This window comes from Salvelinus namaycush, chromosome 41 (genome assembly GCF_016432855.1).
Source record: "Salvelinus namaycush isolate Seneca chromosome 41, SaNama_1.0, whole genome shotgun sequence".
Classification (NCBI taxonomy): Eukaryota; Metazoa; Chordata; class Actinopteri; order Salmoniformes; family Salmonidae; genus Salvelinus; species Salvelinus namaycush.
Window position 1 is genome coordinate 14,017,974 of NC_052347.1, and position 25,366 is coordinate 14,043,339.

Here is a 25,366-nt window from a genome sequence, read left to right on the forward strand (position 1 = left end):
TAATGAAACATACTATGTACACAGAATTGCAATTAATACAGCATGTCAATTTTCATTTTAAGATTGCCTTATGCATTTAAAAAAGTACAGTCATGACAAAGTGCTGTAAGTGCACACACCCTTAGGTGGTCATGATTAGTGAAGTGATTCGGTCAACTACATATATACATATTTAAGGACTTATTTCAAGGCTTTAGAACACATAGATACCCATCCCGACTGTTGCTAAAGCAACACAAATACCCAGTGACAACTGCACGATGGACAAAGAAGGGATGAGAGCTGGCGTCTTGGCCTTTACTTGGTCCCCTGCAAAAGCAAAATAAGACCTTTTTATAACACACAAGGAAGGTGAAAGATCCCATTTCCAATCAGCATATGAGCTTGTACTTACCATAAGCGTCCTCTGTGACACTCAACATTTTCTGTAGATCATTGAAGACCTGTACGAGAAATAACACAGGATGTCTTCATTGAACAAGACGTACACAATCAGCAATATGCTATGGCAATGGCACCCAGTAACCCGTTTACACTGCATCGTTGACTTGACCTTCCCAGTTTCACTTCCTCTGCACAGTTATGTTTAGCTACTTTTAATGTCACATGCACAAGTACAGTGAAATGCCTTTCTTGTAAGCTCTAAACCCAACAATGCAGTAATAAATAAGAATGTAATACTAAAAATAAAGAACAAATCACGAGAAAAAATAAGAACACGAGAAAGCATACTATATACAGGATCAGTCAGTTCCAGAACCATATTTAAAATGTGCATGGATGCTGGAGTGATATCGGTAGATATGTGTAGGTATATATGATAAACAGAGTAGCAGCAGTGTGTGTAGTCAGTATAAATGTATGTGCATATTATTTGTGTGTGAGCAAATTATGGAGTGAGTGTTTGTGTCTATGTTAGAGTGTCAGTGAGTGTGCATACAGACTGCAAAAATAAAATATAAGGGTCAACTCAGTCTGTGTAGCCATTTTGTTAGCTATGTAGTTAGCTATTTAGCAGTCTTATGGCTTGGGGTTAGAAGCTGTTCAGGAGCCTGTTGGTGTCAGACTTGATGCACCGGTACCGCTTGCAGTGCAGAAGCAGAGAGAACGGTATATGACTTGGGTGGCTGGAGTCTAACGATTTTCCAGGCCCTCCTTTCACACTGCCTGATATAGAGGTCCTGAATGGCAGGGAACTCGGCCTCAGTGACGTACTGGGTTGTCCGCACCAACTTCTGTAGCGCCATGCGATCGAGGGCGGTGCTATTGCCATACCAAGCAGTGATGCAGCCAGTCAAGATGCTCTCAATGGTACAGCTGTATAACTTTTCATAGTGACTTTTCATTACTGTATTAGTTCCCATAACCTATATTCTTACCCAGTTTGTTTCCTCCCTCTTCCCTTTCACTCACCTGGATGTTGAGTTCGAAGGCCATGATAGCCTCCTCAAGCACCACCTCCCTCTCATCCTTGGTCAGCTCGATGCTGTTCATTCTGCTCCTGTACAGCTGCTTGAAGCGGTTAGGGCTTGACACTCCGGGGAAGGAGAAAAACGACAGTCCCTCTCCGCTGCTTAACCCAATTGACTTCTGGGTAATCTTCCCCAAAATTTGTCCCCCTGACAGGTCACCTAGGTAACGGGTGTAGGCGTGGGCCACCAGCAATTTAGGATTGCCTTCACCAATCTGGAGAGGGAGACAAATAAATTGTTATTACTAAGCAGGTACACAATTAAGATAGTGTGCCTACCCTGCATGTTGGTATATCTAAAGCCTGTACCTTGTGAAGTCTCTGTGTATATCTGTGTGTTGCAGCAGGAATGATGACTCTCTTTCGCCACTCCTGTCCAAAGAAGTGTTCCAGATCTCTCTCTAGTGTCTCCAGTCGGGCCAGTTCCTGGGGGAAGTATATCGGTGCAACACCTGGGTGGGAAGCATTTCTGTCCATCTCCTCTTCCAGTGCTTTGTAGATCTCGTAGAGGGAACACAGAAGAAGCTGCCATGGAAAAGAGGGGTTACAGATTAATACTTAGTACACAGTGAGTGCTCATTTTCCATGACTATGTAGGAAGTGTAAGAAAAGGCATTCTAGGTAGTTCATATTATGAAAACCACTATAAATTATTTTGGCAAGTGGTTTTTAATTCACTCTCAGATTGGCTTTTCTCACCTTGTACTGCGGAAGAGTTATCTGTCCCTTCTGATAGCTCAGCATCAGTTGGGTGTTTTCTGCCCTGACATGGATCTCTTTAGTCGCTGCTTTTATCTGTTCTGACAAATCACTGAGGAGAGATGGAGAACATTAGGAGGACATCCTGATTTACCAGAGTACAATAAATGTGAGCACAGAGTTTGCAGTTAGTAATTGTGTTCTGTATGTTCAATACCTTTACTTTACCATATATCAGCCCTGACCTGGTCTGAAATACAATAATCTAGTTAACATATCGACCATTCGTTACAAAATTACTGTACCTGCCAGGGTTCTGCATATCATCTTTCCATGCCGAGTTGACTGTCTCCATGTCTGTAATCCAGAATTTTTTATATGGTGGTTATAACATTATTACCCAAATGTGACCAACTGTTACAGTTTATTAAAAAACAAGTCAGTGAAAGAGTTGATAATTTACCTGTGGGGTATTTCCTTGATGATGTCTTGTTATACAGCTGGTAAACAAAAGCTGCCTCCTTCTCAAACGAGTTTAGAGTTGCTGTGTCCTCTTTGACCTGTGCCCCTGTCTTTATATTTGACTCCCTCGCCTTCTCTCCCAATGTTTGTCAGCTAAATCAAATGGGAAGTGAGAGTGTTGACTCATTTCCCTTATGCTGAAGCTTAACATGACAGGGCAGATTTACCAGTGAGGGGAGAGCATGAGTGAACAGATGGAATGGTAGAAATCATTAATCACAGAGTCACATGAACCACAGGTAGTGAATGTGTTCCTTCTGCTATTGAGGGAGAGTATGTTGACTACAGGCGAGAACAAAGTTATAAACACTGAGAGTTCAAAATATTAGGAACACCTTCCTAATATTGAGTTGCACTCCCTTTTGCCCTCAGAACAGACTCAATTCTACAAGGTGTTGAAAGCGTTCCACATGGCCCATGTTGATTCCAATGCTTTCCACAGTTGTGTCAAGTTGGCTGGATGTCCTTTGGGTGGAGGACCATTCTTGAAACACACAGGAAACTGTTGAGTGTGAAAAACCCAGCAGTGTTGCAGTTCTTGACACACTCAAACCGGTGCGCATGGCACCTACTACCATACCCTGTTCAAAAGCACTTTGATGGCGTACATAAACAATCTATGTCTCAATTGTCTCAAGGCTTGAAAATCCTTCTTTAACCTGTCTCCTCCCCTTCATCTACACCGATTGAAGTGGATTTAACAGGTAATATCAATAAGCGATCATAGCTTTCACCTGGAATGTCATGTTTCTAATGTTTTGTGCTCTCAGTGTATGTACCTTTTAATTTTCTGAAGATAAATCAGAATAACAAGAGTGATTCAATATGCTGACTTAACTACAGGCAGGACTCACTGGTTAAATTAATCCAATTTAATCCTATTCTCTCTCCCATTGTGTTCATTGAACTTTGTGTTGATACAAAGTTTCAGCCACAAATGACTAACTGCAGGTCAAAATTCATTTCAGGGGATTACATTGTAAACTCTTGTCCTCAACATTCAATTAGTATGATTTACCTTACATTTGTCTATTATACATCTATTGATCTATTACCAATCTATAGATAACCTGATTCAACAGGTTTCAACAAAATAGAGAAGGGGGATACCATGACTCAACAGAAGTGTATGTTGCAGTTGTAGAAGGCAAAAATAAGAGCAATTTCTAGGCATGAGAATTTTATGAATAGTTCATTGTGTTTATGATATTATAATAATATCCATGCTATGTTTCACTTAATTAACATTTTATAATGATTAGTATGTATTTCACCAAAACATTATCAAACTACTACAATTATCTCAAAAATTGCAACATTACAAAGTTTATAACACTGTAATAAAGAAAGTAATAAAGAAGGTCAAATGTGTTACTTTGGCTACATGACACTTTTGTATTAAAAGTGTGGAACATTTCTTGTCCATCACTTTAAGTTTCATCACGCCCTCTATTTTACACACAAGCTCTTATTGTCCAGAATAGAGCAGCGTTTATTGGTCAGAATACTGAGGTATGCTGTAGTGTCGTATAAAGGGATGGGGCTCCGTTATGAAATTCAGACTATAGGTTGTTGGAGAGTTTTATTTACAGACCAAATGCAAAATGATATGGGATTAGATGAGAGGGAACCACTGCAGTGAAAGGTAAAACATCCTACTTTAATAGATATGTTGTGTGTTTTGTGCTCGTGGAGCGCTTCTCAACCAGCGGTCTAGTGCAGCTGCATCCCCTCATGTCGAGTTATGATGTCGGGCCAGAGTTTCAAGGCAAGCACGGGGATACATCCCATGAAGGCCCGCTATTGTCGTAGTTTCTCTGTTTTTCCACTCACTTGAACAATGCTGTCTGATATGTCATTTCAATTGACCTTCTTATGTTGGTAAAGCCATTGAAAAGAGTTGCATAACTTTGGCAATAATATGGTTGCTGCTTGTCAGTGGATATTTTCAGATTGCAGCTTTCAAAACTTAAATTTGCCGTTGATTATTGTCACCAGGGTATTGCAATGACCTTCACTAAACCCACTCTCTCACCATTAAATGCCTTCATTGCCTTTTACTCATTCATAGGTCATGGATTCCCCTATCCTTCTTCTCCTAGTCCCCTTTGTCGCCCGGGTCCAATGTTTTCCTGATGACTACCACAGTCACAACAGCACCCGTCACCATGACTACTGTGTGCTTGGAGCCGGGCCCGCGGGCCTTCAGATGGGTCACTTTCTCTCCAAGAGTCAGAGAGATTACATCATCTTGGAGAGGAACTCGGGGCCAGGGAGCTTCTTCAATATGTGAGTGCCTCTGTAGTAATGGGTGTCGACTATATCGGTATTGCACCTGCTGAATCAATTTACATACTCAGCAAAGTATTTTGTGACAGTGCAACAATGATGCAACTTTCTCTATTGCCCTGCTCATAGAAATATGTTCTGACCTACACCATGTACATGAACATGTGTTGTATCTTATGGATGTTTTTTTCTCCTTTTAAAGATACCCTCGACACAGGAAACTCATCAGCATCAACAAGATCTACACAGGGAGGCGGAACCGCGAGTTCAACCTTCGTCATGATTGGAACTCCCTCCTGAGTGACAGGCCCGACCTGCTGCTTCAGCGAGTCAGCCGGGAGCTCTACCCAGACGCAGACTCATTCCCCCGCTACCTCTCCATGTATGTGAAGGAGCTGGGGCTGAAGGTCCAGTATGGGGTGGACATCGGGAAGATCAGGGCCTCAGAGTCTGAATCACCTAGAGGCAGGGGATACATACTGACTGACCAGCGTGGACTGGACTATACATGCAGGTACTGTGTTATATCTATACACATATCTAATGTAAAAGGTTGGAAATATGGAACAATTCTCCACTATGCATACCATTAAAGAGATGATTCTCTCTCTCTCTTTCTCTCTTACCCACAGAGTCCTCCTGGTGTCCACAGGACTGTGGGATCCTCAGAAGGTCCAGTTTGAGGGCTCAGACCTGGTGGAGGGCTATGAGTCCATCCCTGTGGACCCAGAGGAGTATAAGGACCAGGCTGTGCTGATCCTGGGTAAGGGGAACTCAGCATTTGAAACAGCTCAGAGCATCCTGGGTCGGGCCAGCCGGATCCATCTCTACAGCCCAAGCCCGGTCCGTCTAGCCTGGCAGACACACTACGTCGGAGACCTCAGGTACTGAGAGGCATCATCAGGTTTTGACTCCCATATTGTCCTCTCCTACCAATTGTTCTTTCTTTTGTTTCACTGATTTAGTACTCCTGCAGCAGTGTTTTAGATCGGAGTATGTTGCTATCCCCTTAGCATAATCTGTTCATATCAAAGTGACCTATTTTCTCTCTTCCACAGAGCTGTGAACAATGAGCTGCTAGACACGTACCAGCTAAAGTCCCTTGATGGGCTGGTGGAGGGAGGCCTTGAGGACATTGCTATCGTCAGAAATGGAGATGATGAAAAGAAGCGCTCAGGCAGAAAGAAGAAGTGCAGATCCAGTGGGAAGGAAAATCGTGGCAAGTTGTTCCTTACTCTAGCTGAGCTACTGGACAGTTCGGATGGGAAGAACAGTTCAAAGGTCACAGCGACAAACCTGGCTGTGTACCACAATGACAACTTCTCTCTCCGCCAGCCATATGATCGTGTGATCCGCTGCCTGGGGTTCCGGTTCAACTTCAGCATCTTTGATGGGTATGTAAATGAATACTTTACAGTGGCATGTCTTTACATAATGCGAAAAGAGTTCTGTTAAAGTTATTGTTTTCTGTGGAAGTGGTGGATCTTCTGTTTTATCATTTTCATTGGCAAAGCCATGCTGTTTCAGTCAGATAATGTCAGTCTGTTCTAATGATACCGTTAATCTCTCCAGCTCGGCCCGCCCACCAAGCAGTGAGGGTGCCAGGGGGCGGTTGCCAGGGGTGACAGCCTGGTACGAGGGGCGGGGAACCCCAGACCTTTTTGTTTTTGTTCTGGGGACGGCTGCCCACTCAAGAGACTATCGCTCTTCTGCAGGGGGGTTCATCCATAGCTTCCGATACACAGGTAACCATTCAAACTGCTGGTATTACAACGTAGACAAGAGTAAATCTGACTTCTGTATAGTTAGTAACTGCCTGTAAAGGGGGGGGGGGGACTTTGAAGTTACAAATTTGTCTATAAAATAATGTTTTTATAGACAAAATGTGTTTGTTTTTTGACTATTTATTGTTTTAACTTTGCTATGTGTTCCACCCTAGTGCGTGCTGTACATAGAGTCCTTGAGCTGCGTTACCATAGCAACTCCTGGCCAGCAATCAAACTGTCAATCAGTCAGCTGCAGTCCTGGCTGTTGAGGAGGGTCAATGAGGCCTCCGGACCGTACCAAATGTTTGGGGTACTTGAGACATCATTTTACTAAGAGGGTAAGTAGTGCTGAAACACTGTGCACATTTTTCTTCATGATTATTGTCCCTCATGGTAATTTACCTTTCTCTACCAATGAATCTCACATTGATTGATTGCCTATAGATATCCCGATTTATGTTCACTAAGGCTGTGTTTACACAGGCAGCCAAATTCAGATATTTTTTTTCACCAATCTGTATTTTGACCAATCTGAGCAGCTCTGAAAACGATCTGATGTGAAAAGATCTGATGTGATTGGTAAAAATACCAATTAGTGTAAAAAAGGTCAGAATTGGGATGCCTGTGTAAACGCAGCCTAAATTAATCAATTTCTGAACCAGTTTAACTTTGAATAATCTTCTCCTTTCCTTTCAGCTCTCACTGTGAGTACCTGGAGGAGTTTCCCCTCCAGGCCCTGCCCCAGTTCTCTTCTCTGTCTGGCCACCAGCTCTCCAAGCATGGGCTGCTGGTTCTGGTTCTACAGTACGGGCTGAACCGCACAGACTCACTGGGCCCTGGCAGGGCAGAGTCAGAGTGGACCCGTGCCTGGAGGTCCAACTTCCTCCACCCTGTTCTATACTACTACGACAAACTTCCCACTGGTGAGTGTGAGAATGTTAGAAACCTTATGAAGAGTACAAAACAGTTTGGCCTTATGGTTGTGTTAAAGACTAAGTTAAGTAATGACATTCAAATGAAGAGTATGTCTGTGTATAGTACAAGGCATCTTTGTGGTATGACGTCAGCACTCAAACCTACGTATGTATGTAAAAACAAATACATGTTATTCTTTCATTTGTCTGCCATCCTAAACAGAGAGGGACATGAGACACCGTCCTGTTGGCTGGCCACTGCCACGGCCCAAGGCAGTGCATCACATGATCGAGGACTTCTTGACTGAGTGGGATGGGCCCATCTCCCACAGCCAGCCACTGCGGCGCTTCCTGGAACACTGTCTCCACACTGACCTCAGGGCCTTCTATGCAGGTAGAGCATGTCCTCAACTGATCCCTCATTACAACACCTTATTATACTAGGGTAAATATGCCCTTAGGATATGTCCTTTATATTTCCATATACAGTACCTCCTACTCATCTTCTCATATCACACACGATTTGTTTGTTCACTTGTGACATACTTTCATACAGGATCTGTGTTATTACTGTTTTATTACGGTTCTGCCCACTCAGTTAATGAGCCATTTTATTACTTGATTACTGTTTTACAATGTGTAAAACTGAACTTGTTTCTTTTCCCCACAGAGTCATGTTTTCGCTTTTCCCTTACCAATCAAAAGCCACCCCTGTTTTGTCGTCAGGGATACCTGAGGAAGCATGGGGTTGTTAGGAATAGTCAGCTGTGGCAGCATGCCCATGATGCTGGGCTAATGCCTGGAGGACAGGACTCTGCATCCCCAGACACAGACCCATCGTTCCCTGATTACCTTACACGAGCTGGAACCTCAGTGTCCTCTGCAATAAACCTTGACTTCTGATTGTTTACCCAAGGATCCCAAAACTAAGCCTATGACAGTTTTGATGTCCCAAGACATTCTCTACCTCCCATTATAATGTCCATGAATATATACAGTATATACAGAGTCTACAAAACATTAAGAACACCTTCCTAATATTGAGTTGCACTCCCACTCCCCCTCCCACTCCCTCTTTTGCCCTCAGAACAGCCTCAATTTGTCGGGGCATGGACTCTATAAGGTGTCGAAAGTGTTCCACAGGGATGTTGGCCCATGTTGACTCCAATGCTTCCCACAGTTGAGTCCAAATTGGAGAGTTTTAGTTCCAACTGCCGTGTCTTTGTGAGACGCAGAGTAGGTGAACGGATGATCTCCGCATGTGTGGTTCCCACCATGAAGCATGGAGGAGGAGGTATGATGGTGTGGGGGTGCTTTGCTGGTGACACTGTCAGTGATTTATTTTGAATTCAAGGCACACTTAACCAGCATGGCTACTACAGCATTCTGCAGCGATACGCCATCCCATATGGTTTGCACTTAGTGGGACTATCATTTGTTTTTCAACAGGACAATGACCAAAAACACACCTCCATGCTGTGTAAGGGCTATTTGACCAAGAAGGAGAGTGATGGAGTGCTGCAAAAGATGACCTGACCTCCACAATCAGCCGACCTCAACCCAATTGAGATGGTTTGGGATGAGTTAGACCGCAGAGTGAAGGAAAAGCAGCCAACAAGTGCTCAGAATATGTGGGAACTCCTTCTAAACTGTTGGAAAAGCATTCCAGGTGACTACCTCATGAAGCTGGTTGAGAGAATGCCCAGAGTGTGCAAAGCTGTCATCAAGGCAAAGGGTGGCTACTTTGAAGAATCAAAAATATATTTTTATATTTGTAACACTTTTGGTTACTACATGACTCCATATGTGTTATTTCATAGTCTTGATGTCTTCACTATTATTGTACAATGTAGAAAATAGTAAAAATAAAGAAAAACCGTTGAATGAGTACGTGTGTCCAAACTTTGACTGTATATTCCAAATATTTTGGTTGAACAACCATTCTGATTCCTCTTGAGAGTTGATTGCTTATCCCATTTTATTCCTTAAATCATATTTATATATTACACTAAATTGTGGCATGTTTTATATGATGGAACTTTAGATTTGAATGTGTGTACAAACAGTATGGGTGATGTTGGGTTTTAATTACATTGTGATCTATGAATTATGCATTATTATTTTTTTTATACTATTTGTGTAGGCCTACTGCTGTTATTTATCTGCTTACTTTATTTTCTGTTGCAACAGATGTAAGACATTAAAGAGAGAGAACATAATGCTCAGATGTTTCCATGTTTTTGTAGTATTATACAGCGTACACGGTTATGGGCAAATAATATTTCTTGAATTTCTTCACTCTAAATTGTATCTGTTTTCAAGATTTCTTGAGTGTAACAGCATCCATGATTTTATTCACAATATCAAATTTGATGAAAGATATTCAATGTTCCTTGCTATACCTGGGATCCTTGGGACGACACCCCCATTGAAGTTGAAACGCATAATGGTTAGGGTAAGGGTTACGGTTATTATCCCAAGGAGCTCATATAGAACTAACCGGATATTGATACTGCAGCACACATCCCGCATGTCCTGCTTGCTCATTTGCTTCTTTTGAACGGGGGTGGGTGCTTTGTTTATGAGAGAACGAACAACGTAGGCTCTGATTGGTAATAGTCATTGTCAACGTTTCTCTTTACAATAGGACCGCCTTTTACTGCTTGTTCTCGTGATAATTGAAATTATGAAACAGGAGACATTTTGGTTCTTGTAACAGGGACGTATCTTGAATTCAAAGCATGAACATATGAGCCACAATGGTAAATATGCGTAGAATCGTTTCTGTATTGACGTTAGTCATTGTCAACGTTTCTCTTTACAATAGGACCGCCTTTTACTGCTTGTTCTCGTGATAATTGAAATTATGAAACAGGAGACATTTTGGTTCTTGTAACAGGGACGTATCTTGAATTCAAAGCATGAACATATGAGCCACAATGGTAAATATGCGTAGAATCGTTTCTGTATTGACGTTCTAGAGCCAGCGATGGCAACGGAGAAAATAAACGACGTATTCAAAGTTGCAAGTCAGTTCATCAACATAAATGACTCTTTTCGTAGCTCCTAGTACTGGCTTGCGAACGAGGATAATTTTGAAGAGAGAAACACCAAAATAAATCTTCCACATGAGTCGGTGAACATGGACGGGTGGAGTCCAATTGTTGCAACAGCTTCTGACGATGAACGTTCAAGCTCCGAGGGTGAATACACGGTGGACACTGGACCAAAAGAAGCGGAGGAGAAAGAGGGTGAACTAAAGATAAATGATGAGAGGATGGATGGAGGTGCTGCTGAGGGATTTGGGATAACTGGCTTTGGAGAGGGCACCGTGAGATTGAGTTGTACAGGACAGACCGCTGAACAAGAACTTCGTTACCTCCACTTGCTATGGGAACCCAGTCGAGTTGGATCAGGGTCGGGTGTGGCGAGCAGCAAACCCGGGAAGGTGACAGGGTGTAGAGCAAGGCGACAAGGGAGAGCCCGGCGAAATGTGGGGCCCATTGGAAAAGATATTTATGGTACAGAAATTCCACACTCAAAATTGGAGAGAAAAAAAATTGTGTTGATGGAGAGAGTTGGCGGTGAATTCCACACCCAATCATGAGGTGTGAATAGTGTTAAAGCTGTGTGAATGTTGCGGAGGGACGGGATGTCATGCAAGGCATCTGCCTATGGCTCCTGAACTTTGACAAAAGTATCATCAGTATGCATTATACTAGCCAGTACATCAGACGGTGATAGGCATGTCAACACTCAAAGCACAGAGTTTAGCATTCTACCTGATGTTTACCTAACCTTTGGCTTGTTTGTTCATTCTCTCTAGCGGTGAAGAGGTTCCGAGAGGCTGCCAATGGCAACGACATTGATACAGGTAGGCACTGAAGATAACTATTGGAACATCAACTATTGTGAGACTTAACAAGACTAAGTAATATATGGTATCCCTTTCAGGTGTTTAACGTTTCTGTCTCTTTTTTTATCCAGTGCGCAGGCTTCTTCTAGAAGACATAGACCCTTGTGCAGCAGATGACAAAGGAAGAACAGCCCTCCACTTCTCCTCCTGTAATGGCAACGAGAGCATCGGTAAGTCAAACTGAGAAGTGCAAGGGGCTCATGATTCATTACTCAACAGTAATGACATTGTTATGAACTAATAATAGTCACAGCAGCATTACTGTGAACAAATGATTAAATCGTCCCCTTCCTTCCAGTGCAACTTCTTCTGAGCTACGGCGCTGACCCTAACCAGCGGGATGGCCTTGGGAACACCCCTCTCCATCTGGGTAAGAACAACACATGGCACTGAAAGTATAGCATTTAGTTCAGGGATGTACAACATTGCTACTTTAGGTCCCGATGGTAGAAAAGTAAAAGATGAACATTTTATTTTGATTTAACTTTTCCATGTCTGAAAAATGTATATTTTCCACAATCTTTCCACTTCTGCACCTGTCTCTGCAGCGGCCTGTACCAACCACGTGCCTGTAATCACCACATTGCTGAGAGGAGGTGAGATGCCATACGGTATGAACACACATAGACATACATACTTGTACACCTGCTAACTTGTTAATTTTGTTTTTCTGTTCAGGAGCACGTGTGGATGCCCTAGACCGAGCAGGAAGGACCCCCCTGCACCTGGCACGCTCCAAACTCAACATCCTGCAGGATGGAGACTCGAGGAGTATAGAAACTCTTAGAGGGGAGGTCACACAGGTAATAAGGGGTTATTACAACAGCACTATGTAAACATTAGTATACCAACATTTATTTGTGCAGTCTGAAATTCTCTCTCTCCATGGCTCTGTAGATCATTCAGATGCTGAGGGAGTACCTGAATGTGATGGGACAGAGTGAGGCCAGAGAGAGACTGGATCATATCTCAACACAGCTGCAGCACACACGCACCAAAGAACAGGTAAGAGACATTTGTGTTTAACTCACTCTCTCTCACACACACACCTGTTTTTTTTGGCATTGAACCAAATGGTAACACAACCAATTGGTATCATTCTTATTACAAGAATGAATGAGTCTTCATTGGTGACAATTATGGCTTCTCTTCTGTTTCAGGTTGATGAGGTAACCGACTTGCTGGCCAGCTTCACGTCACTCAGTCTACAGAAGCAGAATTTGGGGGATAGGTAGAGGGGGCTCTCTTTGTGGATACATTCTTCTGTTTACGGCGGGGTAATGGGAATACTACTGTGATAAAGTAAATAAAAAAGATCTTTATGAACTCATTACCCTTGACTGTTGTGTTGGTCTTCCTCTCAGCATCTTTGTGTCACTGCCTTTTTTCTGTTGCCTTGCATGTGTTGTACATGAATGTTTACTGTAAAAAAATAAATAATCATGGTCATTGTTGTAAATGGTTGTAACAATCTGAGTTAATGGATTAATAAAATGTTTGGAAATATTTGTTGCCTCTGCTTTATAAGAAAAGACGGTGTAACATCAATATGCATTGTCAGTTAATGTAGTTATCATTATCCATTCATATAATTAATACATGAAAAGTAATTGTTACATATCGGTTACAATATCTTCAAATTAATAGACGCAATGTATATTTCCAGCCAATTGACATTGTGCACTACAATAACGTACACGATTTCATTGTTCTGATTCGCTACATCACAGTCAAGTCCCTCCCCCTGCCGACACGCATCGTTGTAGACTGATATCAAAGATGGCGACTGGAACCGCGTAAATTGGTGAATCCGGAGAGGTAGTAAAATTACATATAATTGTACATTTCTTCTCTCTTTGCGACAGTAAAATTCACATATTCTCACCTCAGCATGCTAAACAGAATTTATGAACCAAATGCATGAAAATTACTTTCTTTGTCCGTTTAGACTGACATAGGCCTAGCTGCACCAGAAGCCACGGACTGCTATTGCAGTACCTTCCGGATAACCCAGCACATAATCAGCAATAGGAGTTAGAAGAGGTTCCAAATGTTGGGAGTTAGGGACTCTCAGCTAATGAAAGGGGGTGTGTTTGTGTATTTTTTCGAAAGTAGGCGGGAATTTATCCTTCAATTGCCTAAACACACTTCAGTTTTGTAATGTATCTATTATTACTATAGGCTCAAGCATGCCATTTATCAGTGTATACTGTTATCCAAACTTTAAGGAGAGAAATCAATTACAGAAATTGAATGTCCTCTCTCATCAACCATATGTGGTGGCGAGTTGTAACAAGGCACTTCTTGCTTTTTGAAGGGGCTTACTCAGTTTGATCAATTTGGTGTTAAAATACTTCTTTATTGTTGTCTGTCTCTTATTTTTGCCATTCTTCCATTCACAGTGAAATGTAAATATCCTGTATTTTGCAGTAAAACTGCTCCAAGTCACAAGTTGCTTGTCTGTTATATTGGCTGAGTCAGTGGCTGATGTTTCCTCCATATCCTTATGACTGTGTTCTAATATCTTGCTATTGTTAGTGACACAGAGAGACGAGCAAGCCTGTTGAGGAGAAAAGAGAGATCATGGCTTTTGAAGAGATCAAGAAGAAAGGAGTAATTGGTAATTTGTGCCAGTTCTTTCCTCTAGTACCGCTTATGTTCTTTTGAAGAAATCTGTCAATCATTTAGTTATTAAAAGTCATCATCGTTATTCCAATTTTCATGCAATGCCTGAAGTTCCCAGTGTGCATTACAACTCCCTCTTTCTCAGAGGTAGGGATGGAAGGGGAAGTGGGCCTTGTGGCTGGTCGTAGTCAGAGAGAGAAGAGGAGATCGTACAAGGACCTGCTCAGAGAGGAGGAGGAGATTGCTGCACAGGTCCGCAAGTCCTCCAAGAAACGGCCCAAGGTAACAGCAGAACACTGGTTTCAAAATGTAGTGCCATGTAGTTTCTGTTGGTTGTAAATTTAGTCAAATCCTGACATTTTCATTTAGGACTCAGAACTTTTCTTATTGGGAGGGGACTCCCACAAGAAGAAGAAAAAGCACAGTGAAGACTACTATTACAGAGGTAAATGAGGAAGGAATTCTGCTCTTTCAATAAAAAATATTGAATTATTTGCGTGAATTTTATGCTGAACCGATTCATTATGTTCTCACTCTCCCTTCACTATGTTCTTTACCAGACCAGCAAGGCTCAGGCCCACCTCCCCACAAGAAGAAGCGAAAGTCGTCGGACCACTCCCCTTCCCTGTCCTCCTCGTCTTCCTCCCATCCCACAGACACAGCCATGGGGCTCCTACAGGCCATCACCTCCCCTATGGCCACCGGCTCAGACCCGAGCCCACACCTGCACAAGAAGCCCTCCTACCCCTCCTTCTCTTCCTCCCACTCCTCCAAAGACCGCAAACGTGATGGGAGCACCGGAGGAAGCAAAGGCAGCCACTCCTCTCATTCCCGTCCTATGTCCTCATCCTCCTCTTCCAAAAAGCACTCCTCCTCCAAGTCGTCGTCTCTGTTCCATGGTGGTACCGGTACCCCTAAAGGAGATCTCCTGAACATACGTGAGCCAGATGGGCTGAGGATGAAGCTCATGGTCTCGCCTAAGGAGAAGGCAGAAGGAGAGGGCTTTCCCTTCCCTCCCCACTCCTCCTCATCCTCAAAAGGGGGGATAAAAAAGGAGAAGGACAGAGACCGGAAGCAGCTCTCTAAAGTCCCCAAGAAGATTCAGCAGAGCCGAGATCCACTGCCTGTTGTGGGGAAAGAAGTGGAGGTGGAGGGTAAGATTGCCTTTGGCTAGATTTATCGCTATGAGAGACATTATTAGAAACACATTTGTATGTGCACTTAACCACTTTTCCTGTATTTGTGTTGATTCCTGCATGATCCCTATGTCCTCTCTTTCTTGTGTGTCAGGGCACTACGGTGGGGGTATGGGGGGAGACAGCTCCTCCTCGGGGGGCGAACTGGAGGCAGGAGAGCTGGTGATAGACGACTCGTACAAGCATCTGTCAAAGAAAAAGAAGAAGAGCAAGAAAAGCAAGAAGAAAAAGGAGAAAGAGAAGGACAGGGAGAAAGACAAAGGCGGGAGAGAGAAGAAGCACAGCAAAGGATCAGGAGGTGATTAGAAACTTTTGGAACGCTGTCTCTAGTCTGCCTTAGTCCTATTGCAGAAAGATGTTTAACATTGGTTACTTCAACAGTTACTTTTATTATGCATTCTAATATGTGCTCCTTGTATGCTTTCTCCAGGGGACCCATCGAGAGGCCACACCCATACCCATGGCTCATCCAATCACTCTGCAGCTGGTGGAATGTATGCCATGGGGGCCCCCATCCCTACTCCCATCCTTACTCACCATCATCAAAGTAATGAAGTTGCAATGATGGAGAAGAAGAAAAAAAAGGAGGAGAGGGAAAGGGAAAAGCACGAGAAGGAGAAAGATAAGGTAAGAACCAAAACAGATTGGTAGTTTAGGCTTTTAGACAGTGTTTCCTGCATTTTGTACAGTGTGTATATATATATATATATAATATCAAATCAAATTTGATTGGTCACATACAAAGATTTAGCAGATGTTATTGTGGGTGTAGCGAAATGCTTTATATATATATACATACACTCTTCTCATCTCCTTTCTCTCTCAGCCCAAGAAGAAGAACACAACAGCGTACCAGGTGTTCTGTAAAGAGTACAGGGTCAACATCAATGCAGAGCAGCCGGGACTAGGTGGGCAGAGTTATCCCTTTTTTATAATTACATTGTAACTATTAATGATTGTGGTACATATGTTATACAAGATTTAGAGAAAGACTTTACTGTGTTTGCAGTGTTCGGGGAGCTGAGCAAAAAGTTGGCAGAGGTGTGGAAACAGCTCCCAGAAAAAGATAAACTGGTAAGTTTCACTTGAAATTACCAATTTAAGAAGAGAGTTGATTTCTGATAAACATTTGAAATCAATTTAAGAATGGCTTGCCAGCACTTTGCTATGAGTCATGGTCCATGGCCTAAATTGCTTCTATATACATGTAGGTGTGGAAGCAGAAAGCTCAGTACCTGCAGCACAAGCAGAACAAAGCTGAGGCCACCACAGTCAAACGCAAGAGCTCCACAGATGGAGTCAAAAGCAAAGGTAAGAGCTAGGGATGCACGATAAATCGGTGGAGCTAGGCATATCGGAATCAAACGATATTATCTAAAAATGCCAACATCGGCATCGGCCCAATGTCTAGTTTAACACTGATGTGCAAAACCGGTGTCAAAGCTGACGTGCATACGTATATAACGTAAGTAGATGACGTAATAGCGCTACACAGAACGAAAGCAGAAACATACTAAGCGCACACTTCCAACAACTAAACAAGTTCAAGTTGAGCAGTCATTTGAAAGAGTAAGATCATTTCAGCGAGACAACGCAAAGGCGAAATCCACTAACGCCAAGATAATGGAATTCATTATGCTACTTGCTATGGGCATCACAACTGACATTTGGACCAGCGATGTCAGCCCCATAAGAATGTTGAGTCTGACAGCACAGTGTGTCAACGCAGTATTGCATGCTAAAGAATGTGCTGGTTCTCATACCGCTGCTTCCATTTCAATGGCACTAGAGAACATGTTTGAAACTTGGAAACATGAACCCACCCCTAGTGCCATTCAAACAACTGACTGGAGAAATAAGGTAATCAACTGCGTCTGCAGCAGATACCCTCTGTCACGGCATTGAAACGCCTGCTCAACAAAACTGCCCACACCGACCGTGGGGTTATAACTTAGGCCGTGAACAAGCGATTCTCTCTGAGCCTCTTTACTGTGTCACCACCATGCTCGATGCTAGCTACAAGGACCGCTACTTCGATGCAGACAAACAGGGTTTACGTGAAATGTAACAATGCTGGGCCAATTGTGCGCTGCCCTATGGGACTCCCAATCACGGCCGGATGTGATACAGCCTGGATTCGAACCAGGGACTGTAGTGACACCTCTTGCACTGAGATGCAGTGCCTTAGACCGCTGCATCTATGTGTGTGCGTTAACTATTTAACTGTTCTAGAATGCTTAAAAGGCTGCTAAAATTTTAAATATCGGTATTGTTTTTTTTTTGCCAAGGAAAATATCGGTATCGGTCAAAAATGTGATATCGGCGCATCCCTAGTAAGAGCCCATCTGCAGCCACATTGGCCTTGCAGCTCTATCAGCTTTGACAGTGATTAGAAGTAAATCAGTAGTCCTGTCCCTTCTCTATGCTGCTTTATCTCTCTCTCAGTAGCCCACATGACACTCATGGTCAGTTGGTCACTGCGTGTGTTGTATTTGTGTGTCTCAGGCTCTATGAAGGGCATGGGGCTGGGAGCAGGGCTGGTGTCCCCCAACCGGGCGTCTGTGGGTGTGTCCCTGTCACCAGCACGGGTCCCTGATGTCGACCCCATCGATGCGGCCGCCCACCTGCAGCTACTGGGAGAGTCCCTGTCCCTCATCGGCCACCGATTACAGGAGACAGAGGTACACACACACCAACCAACTATTCCTTGTATCTTTTAACTTAGCTGTTGTGTCCAAACTTACTCTCTTCACCTACAACAGAAATGTCTCATTATCACGTTCATATGAGTAAAGACTGAACAAAGATTTGTGTGTGACCACTAGACTAACTGCCTCTGCTCTCACCTCACTCAGGGGATGGTGGCGGTGTCAGGCAGTCTCTCTGTACTGCTGGACTCCATCTTGTGTGCCCTTGGACCCCTGACCTGCCTCACAGCACAGATCCCCCAGCTCAACGGATGTCCCCGCCAAGTCTTGGTAAATCACTCACACCTTGCCATCTATTTGAAATGTTGTTCTGAAAGGTTTCATCTCCCACTTGGGCTGTAAAGTAAAAATATGTGGCTGTAGTGACAGCACATTGTGTGACAGCAAGTGTGTTGCATGAGGCCAGCCTGAAACATTTCTCTCCTTTTATGTCTCTTTCAGTCCAACACCTTGGACAACATTGCCTACATCATGCCAGGGCTGTGAAGCCAACAGAAACATTCCTTTCCTGTCTACTGAGTGTCCTTGCCATGAAGTAAAACGTTTGGAGTGAGAGTACCCATTATAGAAGCGTGGCTTGTGGCTTGGGATGCAGACTATTATTTATGCAGCAAGACATTGGAAAACGTGGATATTAATACTTTCAACATGTTTTTAAAATGTATTTAAAAAAATTTTTTTGTTTTTACTGAAACCTATTTTAATGAAGACTCTTTTCTTTCCCTCTGGCATGTCTGTTAGTGTCTTCAGATTTAACTGTATGTTCTTGTGTGAATGTGTGCGGGCGTGTGTGTTTTCTATGTGTATACAGTATCTCCAGAGGCTAGTTTTTACTCAAAAGGACAAGCCAGGGCCCAAGTCCACCATTGTTCCTCTTCCATCAACATACCATGAAAATAATATATTTGACAACTATTCATGTTTGTTTTACCAGTTAATTACATAATGACTTGCTCTTTTGTATATATGCTATTTTACTGAGTATTAAGGTTTAGATTTTGATTGTAGAATGAAATTTGTATACGGTAGAAATATTTCGAGGCAACTGCAATCAAACTACTGTTGTGGGTTTTGCAGCTTTTGAAGCACAAAGCTGTAATCCACATTTTCATTAATACATTTCTTCCTCTGAGTATACAGTATGGAAATGTTGACAATAAAAATGACAGTGGCAACATGCAGACTGAGCATAGCAGACTTATGACTGGTATGTACCACGCCACCTTATTTCAACTACAGCTGTTGTTCTGACACCTACACAAACCAATGAATGAGTAAGGCTTATATTTATTGTAACAAACCATTGCAGTGTATCAAGATAGTTTACATTTTAAGGCCAGTTATACCTACAACTGAAATTGCTATTTTTAAGTGAGTAAAGTGAATTGTACATGAACTGCAGCAGCTGCCTGTGAATCTTCAGGATCCTTGTCAGACTGAGGATGATATGCTTTTCTCTACACATACAATAGAACTAGAACACTATGTCTGTGCTTCCACATGCCTCTATGCCCCAGCCAGGGAGGAATGCAAAACCTTCCCTAATGACGTGCTTTGGATTTTTGTTAATCTCTGTTAACCGAGAAGTAAAATCTAGTGTAATTTGGTCAGCTGCGTGATTAACTTCGTGTTCATACGTGTTAGAAATTGAGAGAACGTTTGGTGATACTGATGATTTGTCGCCACAAATGGTTTATTTACATGGCAAGTTAAGCGAACTAATAAACGTGTCAGGTTAGGAGAACGAGGTCAAGGTTACTCCTCGAGCACACTAGCATTGTTTTGCATTTTGGTTCACCAGAAGTACATTTCCGATGGAACGCTGCGTTTGACTTGCAACATTGCGTTGCAGTGCATTATATGTGGAGCATACGTTGGATTTATTGAACGTAGACGGCTTGACAGAAATGGTAGCAGAAGGTGAATGTTTAACTTTTGTGGCACACATATCCAGATGATGCTGCGTCCATTTTGCGCTTGTCTGTTGGTGTGATTGAGGCGTTATGAAAGAGCTCAGTTACAACGTAACGTTGTCCCCGACGCGACCACTAGATAGAGCTGTAGGCCTACTCCATTTAGCCAAACCGGTAGAAACGTAAACAAACCATTTTTGGCGACCAATCACTGTATGTGTATATGAAGATGGCGACAAATAATCAGTATCGATATAACAATGGTCTTCAACCTGTTCTTGCCCAGGGACCGCCTTCCAGGCAAATCGGTGTTCCAGGGACCCCCATCCTATATTAGCACCCGAAAAATATCACGTCGTATCAGGTGAATGAAGTAATCAACATTTTAAAATGAATATATTTGGTAAATCGTTTTTCATTATTTTGACACCACATAATTTGGAAGAGGAAGTGTAAACTCTAGCATATCATATTAGGTAGAACGGTAACACATTTTCGCTAAGAGCATCTGTTTAACTGGTTAAACAAAGGTTAGCCATGTGTTGTCAAACATTTATGTCCAAATCAAAAAAGCTTACCAGAAAGCCAGTGGCACTTCTGCACTGGTGGTCTATTTGCAAGTGCTTTTTCAATGCCTATGTCAGACATTCCAGTGAGTGTAAATCCAAAGACAGTGTCATTTTGTATAATTTTGACCTGCACTGTTGGAGCGTGAAGTTTAAGAATTTCACTGTACCCTGCAATTACATCTGCGACCATGTCATTGTGATGAATAAACTGAGAAATAAAACTGACGTCATTGTATGCATGTCATTCAAAGTTCGTTTATTCTGTTGTTGCTAGCAGTAGTCATAAAAACATTGAAATACAAATATTTATATTCGCGGACCTCCGGTTGAATACCCCTGACATAATATAATGCACATCCCTTTCAGTTCTGGCAGATTATCAGTCTACAGAGAATGTGCTCACGGGAGATTAGATTTTTTGGAAGTTTGAGCAAGTATGCCATGAACATATTGATTCGAATGTTGATACATAATTGGCATTTGAAGAAGTCAGCCTACTTTACTTTTTTGTCACTGCATCAAAAGACACTACAAAAACGTAGCAGGCTAAAACCGGCTTTACTTGAAGAGCATTGACTGTACGGCTACGACCTGAAGACTGCAGAAGCACACGGCACAGACTGATCCTTCTTCTAATGAGTCAGGACGTAGGCACGAGGAAGTTGACTAGCGTTCATGCTAAATACGGCAATAATATCTGGCAATATCGCACAATCAAGAGATGGCATCAGGTCCCCCACAAACAGGTACGTGTAGCCTACCAATTATTCACGCAGGTTCCAGGAAGTGTAGGCTTTGACTTCGCGTTTGTTTACGACTATTTCATACTCGCTTGTGCGCTGTTAACTCGCCACAAACGCACTTTACGGCCTGTCAGTTTTTAGAACGTGAGGGAGGCTGTCTCCGCATTTCGTTTGAGCTGTCTCTTTGGAATTTGATAAAACGTGTTTACATCGTATTCTACATTTTATAGCCCAGGGTTTCCCAAACTCGGTCATGTGGCACGTTTTTTTGTTTGTTGCCCTAACACTATACAGATGATTCAAATAATCAAAGCTTGATGATGAGTTTGTTATTTGAATCATCTGTGTACTTAGTGCCAGGGAAAAAAACAAAACGGACCGAGTGTGGGAAACCCTGGTATAGCCTATGAGATGTTTCGTGATTCGAGTTCGTTCTATTCATATTTTTTTTGTCTCAGGAAAAATATGTACAATGTCTCCATTGTTACAATACATATTTTGGCAGAACTTTCAGAGATACAAAAGTCTTTGCTTATTGAACAGTACTAATGTAAACGGAAACTGAAAGCAGAGATCAGATGACAGAACTTGTGATGTGTGCGGGCTACTTAAATCCTCCCTTTCTAAGAACACTCCATCTCCTGGCCTTGTCCCAATGCAGAGCTGAGGCTGGTTCTGCTCGGTCGGACAAGAGCAGGACAGAGTGCAGCTGGAAACGCCATACTGGGCCGTCAGGCTTTCCTTACTCAGACTGCCAGTGAGCCAGCTGTCACTCAGGAATGTGAGAAGCACAGAGGAACCATTGCAGGGAGATGGGTAAGATACTTTGTTGATACTTTAAAAGGACAGTAGCCTACACACTGATCAAATGACTTAAATGTCAACCAGAGGATCTAACATTACACACTGTGTTTGCCTGCAGGTATCAGTGGTAGTCGCCCAAGACTGGTTCTGCTCAGAGCGCCCCCCGGAGGAGGTGAGGCACCATGTCTCCTCTTGCGTGGCCCTGTCCGCCCCGGGGCCTCATGCCTTCCTGCTGTGTGTCCCTGTGGACCGGCCGGCTGACATGGAGCTGCGGGCCCTGGAGGCCCTGGAGAAAGTTTTTGGCCCCACTGCAGTCAGTGGACACACCCTGATCCTCTTCACCCACACAGACCAGATGGTTCTGGGACAACAGCTGGACGAGTACATCGCCACCAGACGCAAAGACCTACTGGAGCTGGTGGTGATGTGTGGAGACCGCTATCACTCTCTGGAGAGGAGGAGTAGAGGAGAGAAGGATGAGAGGAAGAGTGTAGAAGAGCTGCTGTTGAAGGTTGAACAGACTGTAAAAGAGAGCGGGGTGGAGTTCTACAGCTGCCCCCTCTACCAGGAGGCTGAGGCCAGGGTAAGAGAGATGCAGGCAGAGATAGTGCGGCAAAGAAGAGAGGGAGGTGGAGAGGAGCTAGATGAAGAGGTGCCCTCCTCAGCCTCACCTCCAGAGGAAGAGCTAGACGATGAAGAGATGGCAAGAGTTAGGGAGGAGGCAGAGAGGAGTGTGCACAACCTGAACATAGACACCGAGGGTATTACCTCTCTTTCTCCTGCCTCCTCCTCTCCCTCATTTCTCTCGTCCTTGTGGCAAGGATTGACAGGGTGGCTGAGGAGGCTGCCCAAGATGCTGAGGATGGAGTCTCTGCTGGGGGCTTTCGTTGGCCTGTTTGTAGGTGGGCCCGTTGGGCGGATGCTGGGGGCCACTGTGGGCTCAGTAGCCACTGAAGTGGGGAGAAGGAAGACCCTAAAGACAGAGAAAAACAAATAATGGCAATGGGATACATAGCTCCAGTTATTAACCTCAAAAGGGACATTTCACAATTTTTCAACTTCATATTCATCATCTCCAGCACCACCCCAATATCAACATGTGTAAATTGTGTATTTCTGTTTTATAGTAAAAAAATGGAGAAAGATGTGTTTCCAATGACATCAACCATTTTGTATTTAATACCTGCTCACAATTAGTCATAATCATCTTTCTCTTTCTTTTTTACTACAAAACATAGGAACATACCATTTTCACATATGTTGATGTTGGGGTGGTGCTGGAAATGGTGAGTATGAAGTAGAACAATTTTAGTTTCCCTTTGTTATTTCACTGCACTTATATTTTATTGTGCAATTGGCTTGTATTTGACCAATGTACATTCCTCACAATACTTGTTATAATATTTGTTGTTTCACTGCTGGCATGCCTATTGACTGGTCATATTTTCAAAACCAATTATTATAGAAGGTATGGTAGAGTCTACTAAAAACTTCAAATAAAGGGGAAGTTACATACATGATCCACTTGGTGGAGACGTTGACCAAAACATTGAAGTTGAACATTAAATATTTGCGCTCAACTGAAAACAAATACCTTACTGCTAACTGAAGGAAATAAAATACAATTTCCAAGGCAGTTTGTTGTGTCCTGTATACGTCACACAGTTTATACTTGTAAAGCATACAATTACACATTTCCCTCAGACTGAATTTAGTCATTTATTGGCCAACATTTTCAAGCACTTAATTTAGGAGTTGAGTATAGGCTACTTTTCGAAAACAAGATTTTCACATGATGCATGATAGATAACGAAGACCTCCGCTATAGACTGACCATCTGCAGCAGTGTGTGTTAACTGAGGACAATTGCGAGAGCGTGTAGAGGGTGTTAATAATAGTGGTGATGAGTGTGGAGTCCTAAGTGAAAGTGCCTCTGACTTTGAAAAACACTGAAGCACTGCTCCCAAAGCTTCCTCTTTTCTCTTTATGCAAAACGGTAGGTTACGGGGTAGACATTGATGTAATTGATACTCTGTTAAAACCATCAGTCAAACCCATCTTTACATCTCTCTCTTTAAGTTTCGCTCTAAGCTGACAGACCCTGCCTGTGGAACAGCTAGGCGTTTCCGAATGTGGGTGGTCCGCCGGGGGTGGGAGGGAGAGTGAATTAGTCCAGCTCTCATGTTTCCTGAGAATAGATGGAGGAAAGGAACGAGAAAGAGAGTGGGGAGAGAGCGAGAAAGAGGAGAGAGTGAATATGTGTGCGCAAGCGAGAGAAAGAGAGAGAACATGCTCAGGGATTACATCTGTCTTCCAGATGTGGCCTCCACAGTTGTCTGAAACAGGAAAAGAAAGTTTAAAAGTAAAGGAAAATTGGTGCTAAACAGTTTTTTATTGTTAAGGATTACGCATACAGTACAGTGCGGACTACAGTATAGCGGTCTACAGTGAATCAGGGTATGATGCCAGTTTATTCCTTATGAAACTGCAATGAAATGACGTGGTGCACCCGTCCAGTAGACCCCTTAAAGATAATGCATATAAAAAGGAACACCTGTCCAAATATTGCTCTGTCTTATTGGATATGCATCAGCGAGAGGACAGTGCGTAATGATAGAGGGAGATAAGAAGAAAGAATAAGAAGGGATGAGAGAGGGGTGGAAAGTAGGGAGATGGATTGCCATACGCAGACAATGTGAGTAGAGGCAACCATGTCGTTAGGCCTAAATCAGAGGGTGGCTGTATCTCATCTGTGTAGACAGTTGTGGCCCAGGGTTGGTCCTCAGAGGCTGAAGCCTCATCAGGACGGCAAAGGATGCAGAGTTGATTTGTGCCTGTATGCATAACCAAAGCCAAAATTCTGAACAAATAGCTCATGGAATCACTAGTGACCCATCATTAACACAACGGCTGTAATTTATGAAGCTCTCCCTCAGAGCAAAAATGTTGTTCTAAGGATCTTGTGGTCCTCCATTGAAGTGGGGGCAGCTCGCTGTGAGTCGTGGACACCGCAATATTTTTTTGTTATCGCGCAAACCAAAGGAAAATAAACAGGATAACACACTTTTTCCTCCACCGCACGCACACAAGACCTCTCCCTTTGCTAGCTTACACAGCACTCACCGTAAACTGCTCAAAATATCACCAGGACAGGACTGATTACAACCACGGTATACCCTCTAATACACATCAAATACTATATGGTCTCTTTGTGGTTTGTTGAGAAGAACA

At 43.0% G+C, this 25,366-nt stretch overlaps 5 protein-coding genes across 6 annotated transcripts; 4 read left to right on the plus strand and 1 right to left on the minus strand.

The window, feature by feature from the left end:
* Positions 1 to 50: 50 nt before the first annotated feature.
* LOC120034470 (heme oxygenase-like) lies at positions 51 to 2,724 on the minus strand. The gene is made up of 7 exons (XM_038981045.1): positions 2,634 to 2,724; positions 2,476 to 2,527; positions 2,171 to 2,282; positions 1,781 to 1,996; positions 1,414 to 1,686; positions 395 to 443; positions 51 to 309 (listed from the first exon to the last, which is right to left on the minus strand). Exons 2-7 carry the CDS (start codon positions 2,523 to 2,525, stop codon positions 194 to 196), a joined length of 816 nt encoding a protein of 271 aa, XP_038836973.1. The 5' UTR covers positions 2,526 to 2,527; positions 2,634 to 2,724; the 3' UTR covers positions 51 to 193.
* A 1,498-nt stretch (positions 2,725 to 4,222) lies between these two features.
* LOC120034261 (FAD-dependent oxidoreductase domain-containing protein 2-like) lies at positions 4,223 to 8,734 on the plus strand. Its single transcript, XM_038980766.1, is given in 11 exon segments — positions 4,223 to 4,337; positions 4,764 to 4,981; positions 5,184 to 5,495; positions 5,614 to 5,865; positions 6,040 to 6,375; positions 6,554 to 6,726; positions 6,921 to 7,061; positions 7,064 to 7,085; positions 7,444 to 7,670; positions 7,885 to 8,055; positions 8,332 to 8,734. Coding segments are annotated over 10 exon segments (2,082 nt in total). The 5' UTR covers positions 4,223 to 4,337; positions 4,764 to 4,766; the 3' UTR covers positions 8,565 to 8,734.
* A 1,566-nt stretch (positions 8,735 to 10,300) lies between these two features.
* On the plus strand, positions 10,301 to 12,910 carry LOC120034111 (ankyrin repeat domain-containing protein 54-like). 2 transcript variants are annotated; one of them, XM_038980544.1, is made up of 8 exons: positions 10,301 to 11,182; positions 11,488 to 11,535; positions 11,649 to 11,747; positions 11,876 to 11,947; positions 12,126 to 12,173; positions 12,256 to 12,380; positions 12,475 to 12,582; positions 12,738 to 12,910. In XM_038980544.1, exons 1-8 carry the CDS (start codon positions 10,804 to 10,806, stop codon positions 12,810 to 12,812), a joined length of 954 nt encoding a protein of 317 aa, XP_038836472.1. In that variant the 5' UTR covers positions 10,301 to 10,803; the 3' UTR covers positions 12,813 to 12,910. The 2 variants fall into 2 exon arrangements, with proteins under 2 accessions (XP_038836472.1, XP_038836473.1); XM_038980545.1 differs by having other exon boundaries at positions 10,303 to 10,603.
* Positions 12,911 to 13,344: 434 nt separating this feature from the next.
* On the plus strand, positions 13,345 to 19,294 carry LOC120034239 (HMG box-containing protein 4-like). The gene is made up of 13 exons (XM_038980723.1): positions 13,345 to 13,395; positions 14,116 to 14,197; positions 14,348 to 14,484; positions 14,572 to 14,647; positions 14,763 to 15,356; positions 15,493 to 15,696; positions 15,829 to 16,025; positions 16,225 to 16,306; positions 16,408 to 16,472; positions 16,610 to 16,709; positions 17,904 to 18,079; positions 18,254 to 18,376; positions 18,548 to 19,294. The coding sequence occupies exons 2-13, from the start codon at positions 14,161 to 14,163 to the stop codon at positions 18,590 to 18,592; spliced, it is 1,836 nt and encodes a 611-aa protein (XP_038836651.1). The 5' UTR covers positions 13,345 to 13,395; positions 14,116 to 14,160; the 3' UTR covers positions 18,593 to 19,294.
* A 1,721-nt stretch (positions 19,295 to 21,015) lies between these two features.
* On the plus strand, positions 21,016 to 23,764 carry LOC120034224 (GTPase IMAP family member 7-like). The gene is made up of 3 exons (XM_038980703.1): positions 21,016 to 21,334; positions 21,993 to 22,147; positions 22,254 to 23,764. The coding sequence occupies exons 1-3, from the start codon at positions 21,310 to 21,312 to the stop codon at positions 23,130 to 23,132; spliced, it is 1,059 nt and encodes a 352-aa protein (XP_038836631.1). The 5' UTR covers positions 21,016 to 21,309; the 3' UTR covers positions 23,133 to 23,764.
* The last annotated feature ends 1,602 nt before the right edge of the window (positions 23,765 to 25,366 follow it).

Excerpts from the sequence above, each read along its gene's own strand:
- LOC120034470 (XM_038981045.1), bottom strand. The coding sequence starts at position 2,525 with ATGGAGACAGTCAACTCGGCATGGAAAGATGATATGCAGAACCCTGGC. Across the intron at positions 1,687-1,780 it reads ATACACAGAGACTTCACAAG|ATTGGTGAAGGCAATCCTAA; the intron begins GTACAGGCTTTA and ends CTCCCTCTCCAG. Across the intron at positions 444-1,413 it reads CCTTCGAACTCAACATCCAG|GTCTTCAATGATCTACAGAA; the intron begins GTGAGTGAAAGG and ends TTTCTCGTACAG.
- LOC120034111 (XM_038980544.1), top strand. The coding sequence starts at position 10,804 with ATGGACGGGTGGAGTCCAATTGTTGCAACAGCTTCTGACGATGAACGT. Across the intron at positions 12,174-12,255 it reads CACCACATTGCTGAGAGGAG|GAGCACGTGTGGATGCCCTA; the intron begins GTGAGATGCCAT and ends TTTTCTGTTCAG. Across the intron at positions 12,381-12,474 it reads TTAGAGGGGAGGTCACACAG|ATCATTCAGATGCTGAGGGA; the intron begins GTAATAAGGGGT and ends ATGGCTCTGTAG.
- LOC120034239 (XM_038980723.1), top strand. The coding sequence starts at position 14,161 with ATGGCTTTTGAAGAGATCAAGAAGAAAGGAGTAATTG. Across the intron at positions 16,307-16,407 it reads TGCAGAGCAGCCGGGACTAG|TGTTCGGGGAGCTGAGCAAA; the intron begins GTGGGCAGAGTT and ends CTGTGTTTGCAG. Across the intron at positions 16,710-17,903 it reads AGATGGAGTCAAAAGCAAAG|GCTCTATGAAGGGCATGGGG; the intron begins GTAAGAGCTAGG and ends TGTGTGTCTCAG.
- LOC120034224 (XM_038980703.1), top strand. The coding sequence starts at position 21,310 with ATGGCATCAGGTCCCCCACAAACAG. Across the intron at positions 21,335-21,992 it reads ATCAGGTCCCCCACAAACAG|AGCTGAGGCTGGTTCTGCTC; the intron begins GTACGTGTAGCC and ends GTCCCAATGCAG. Across the intron at positions 22,148-22,253 it reads GAACCATTGCAGGGAGATGG|GTATCAGTGGTAGTCGCCCA; the intron begins GTAAGATACTTT and ends GTTTGCCTGCAG.